Raw genomic sequence first — 4,016 nt, forward strand, 5'->3', positions numbered from 1 at the left:
ACAGTTTTAGTCCCATGGCTAGTACTACAAATTAAGTAAATTTGGTATTGATAGATTTCTCAGATCCGTGTTTGCTTTGATCTACAATAGGCACTCTTCAGTACGTTACTTTGACTCGTCCGTATATATCTTTAGTGTTAACAAAGTTTCTCCATTTACATCATCACTCTCAATAAGTTAGTTACAGTTAGTTAAGAATAAAAAAACTATCAGTTTTTCTGTAAATGTGATATCCTTTCAATATAAGTCACCATATCCTGTCAACAACCAGTCACACGAACTAGGCATACACCTCTCCCTGAAGTCTTTGCCCAAGTTATGAGACCATGTTGCCATCTCTCCTCTTCTTCACTTCTAGATAGTAGTTACAATCAAATTTTCTATCAAGCTAAATGCCCAATCAATTTTTTGCACAAATCGATTGTTTCTAAAGGAGAAAAAGTGAACAACATTCCCAAATTAAGGAAAATCAAAATACAAACAAATGATATCAATATTCACCACCCTCGTCCTCTTGCTGAAGTCATGAAATATTAAACAAATTTTCCTAATCACCAGCGCCTTCGACCAGATTTTCCTAATCACCGGTCATCGCCAGCAACAGGTTGCATTGAACTGAGCAGTGGAGAAGTGGCGGTGATGTTGTGTAAAGGCTTGGTGAAGATGGTGAGAGCGGTGATATTGTAAACCGAGGATTGTGAAAGGGAATCAGGTTGTCAGTGCAGGAGGCATCAAAAGTAAATCTGCATTTTTCTCACCTTTTTTCTCTCAGCCGCGTTGGATTCAAATGACTCACATTTTCCTAATTTCTCACCAACTTTAGGATTTCAAATTTTCTTTTTTTATTGAAAAAAAAAAAAAACCAATCACAAGATGTCTGCATACGATTACAGCTTATACCATTCCAAAACCCTATCTAAATGATCAAGACTCAACAAATGAATAGTGAATGAGTGTATCATTATAAGTTTTCAGCAGGCCTCCCATTATACAATCAAGAAAGCCACTAAAATATCCTCCAGTAAACACACCAATTCAGCCTTTGGATGATTTGAATTCACCTAACAGATTGCCTACCACTTCTTGGGACTCCTTAGCTTTGCCAATCATTGTCTAACACTTAGTACTTCTCCAATAGACTGACAGCAAACCAATTCGCAGACCATTTAAGAAAAGACTAGCAACATGGTACTCCCCAAACTAACAATTTATTCAGCAAAACAAAGTTCTAATTTGGAAACAGATGCATAAAAAAAATGAGACCCTGCAAACCAGCCCCTCCACAATTCAACTACTGCCTGAATTATTCCAAAACACTCTTTTTATTTTACGACAGAATTTATTAACAAGCAGATCTTTGCACAAGACAAACAAAGACCAACAAGACAGACACAACAAAACAAATGCAATCCGTATATAGGCAGAAAACCCAAAGAAAAACCATATAGCCATACACCTTGTATATCAAAAACACCAATAAAGACACCACCAAACCGAGGATTACCACCAAAGCCGAGAAAAGCTAACCACCAAAATCAAAGCCAACTCCTAAATCAACGACAAAATCCCACCCACCCCACAACAGCAGAAACAAATTTTCAACAAAAAAGTCAAACTCCATTGCACATGACCACATAACCAAATTCCAAACACCTATCCAAAACCCCTATAAACTCACTACTTAGGGGAAAAATGGGGAGAAATTAAGGGAAAATAAAGGGAGTTTATTACATAATGAAAAATCATTATGAATAAAAAAAGTGAAATTATAACTAAAAAATTAAACAAAAGTTGAACAAGTAAATGAATAAGCACTCCCCACTCCCCTTAATTATCTGAAATCAGACATCTATACAAAAAGTGATATAAATGGCATAACACAGAAGATTGAAAGTCTACCTCCACTACACGTCTTACCAAACTACTTTTTTTTTAAAAAAAAAACATTGACATGTTTATAATTATATTTTCAAATGAGTAAACCCCAAAGTAGTCTGTGACATGTAGGACGCTCTTGCGTAGGTCTTTGAGATTATATATATTTCAAAAATGTATCTAACTTTATTAAAACGTTAAGTTGATCCATATATTGAATCACTTACCATCAATTAAATCCTTATATTTTAACAACTTACTGTCAATATGGTTCTTATATTTAACCAATTGCTAACAATCTAGTTCATAACATGTTGTCAGAAAGACTAATATGAGTAAAATTTAACAAAACAAATACCTTCTTAAAATATTTGAGACCACCCTACAAAGTCAGAGACTAATTTATAGGTTTAGTCATTTTCAAATATAAAAAACAATACTATAAATATAAAATATCCCCTGTTCAGCATTGGGCCAGAAACATAATACTAACTTAAAAATAAAAATAACAATTCACGTTAAAATATAACAAGAATCGGTTCTGCACAACAAAACAAATACCTTCTTAAAATATTTGAGACCACCCTACAAAGTCAGAGACTAATTTATAGGTTTAGTCATTTTCAAATATAAAAAACAATACTATAAATATAAAATATCCCCTGTTCAGCATTGGGCCAGAAACATAATACTAACTTAAAAATAAAAATAACAATTCACGTTAAAATATAACAAGAATCGGTTCTGCAGCTTCAATAGCAAGAAGACAATGTATCAAGAAGCATTCTTTGTTTATTCAGTTGTTCACATTCAATTCAACTAACTAATCCATCCATTTACAACCATTTGAAGGAGAGAAATCTCTGAACATAAACAATTGCATCAAAATCACTAATTAACTTTTACTCTTGATTAATTTTAAATTGAAGCAAAAAAGAAGCAACCGTATAAATAAGCTAATCTAAAAATCAGTTGCAACATTTCAAAAGAGAGTTAACACAACAATTGATAATCATAATTGAGAGGATGAAGATGTTGGTGGCTTGAGAGATAAACCTGCAAAAAGCTTTTGAGACACTTGACTCTATCCAACTGAGCTAGCAAATTAAGTCTACTAGTTTTCAAGTTCTCTTTGATATACCTAACAACCGCTAAAACATTATCCAACTGAGCTGCTGCCTGCTCCTCCAACTGAGCTGCCTGCTCCTCCAACTGAATTGCCTCCTCCTCCAACTGAGCAACTTTGATATTGTCCAGATTATGCAATTGAGAAACTTTACTTGCCACCAAATCATCCAACTCAGCAACTATTTTCATCAACAAATGTTTCTCTTTGTCTTCTTCTTCTTCTTCAGCATCTTTGTTTTTTTCTTTTCCCTTTCCTTCTGCTGCTGTTGCTGCTTCGTCATGTTGTTCTTGAAGCGTGATGGGGTACTTTGCATGAAGCTGCGATTGGAAAGCATTGTAGTGTTCCTTGTCCTTGCCATGTAGATCTTTGATTTCAGTGAAAGATCTGTGTAAGTGCTTCTTCATGAAAAGAGGATCAAGAATTAGCGAACTCCACAACTTGCAAATGCACCTCAATTGCAGAGGATTGCTCAAATCAACCCTAAATAGGATTTCGATCATCAGTTCACCCGGTAGTACGGTGCTCGGTGACTCCGCCGTGGCTTCGGCCATCAGCGCCGTCGTTGAGGTTTCGAGTTTGCTTGGGATTTAGAGCCCGTTTGTTATAGCTTTTTTAAGAAAAAAATCACTTATTTTAAAAAAATAATCACTTTTAAGAGTATTGTATCCGTTTGTTACAGATTTTAAAAAAAATCAGAATCTAAAAATAATCTAAAAACAGCTTCAAATGAGAAGCTGTTAGGAGCAGCTTAAAATAAAATAGATTTTTTTTAGAGGAGAGAGAAAATATAATTTAAAAGATTGAACTAATTTTGTAACAAAAAATCCCTTTTATATAGTTGTATCCAAACAAACTAGATTATTTGTTTAAAAAAAGTGATTTTTATTACAGTAAACAAACGCAAAATAGATTCTGATTTTTCATATAATCTCTAAAATATAATCTCTAAATTATTTTATATCAAAATCACTTTTATTTTAATCCGTAACAAACGGGCCCTTAGAGCCCGTTT

At 33.8% G+C, this 4,016-nt stretch overlaps 1 protein-coding gene across 1 annotated transcript; it reads right to left on the minus strand.

Annotated features, from left to right (window-relative positions):
- Positions 1–301: 301 nt before the first annotated feature.
- On the minus strand, positions 302–3,599 carry LOC146944473 (uncharacterized). Its single transcript, XM_085742861.1, has 2 exons — positions 2,932–3,599; positions 302–1,139 (listed from the first exon to the last, which is right to left on the minus strand). Exons 1-2 carry the CDS (start codon positions 3,553–3,555, stop codon positions 1,107–1,109), a joined length of 657 nt encoding a protein of 218 aa, XP_085598987.1. The 5' UTR covers positions 3,556–3,599; the 3' UTR covers positions 302–1,106.
- Between the last annotated feature and the right edge of the window lie 417 nt (positions 3,600–4,016).

Source organism: Medicago sativa, chromosome 2, assembly GCF_051527215.1.
Source record: "Medicago sativa cultivar Bolivia chromosome 2, Bolivia_mono, whole genome shotgun sequence".
In the NCBI taxonomy this organism is placed as follows: Eukaryota; Viridiplantae; Streptophyta; class Magnoliopsida; order Fabales; family Fabaceae; genus Medicago; species Medicago sativa.

Coding starts and splice junctions, on each gene's coding strand:
- LOC146944473 (XM_085742861.1), bottom strand. CDS start 3,555: ATGGCCGAAGCCACGGCGGAGTCACCGAGCACCGTACTACCGGGTGAA. Junction 1,140..2,931: donor GTCTCAAAAGCTTTTTGCAG/GTTTATCTCTCA, acceptor GTTTGCTGTCAG/TCTATTGGAGAAGTACTAAG.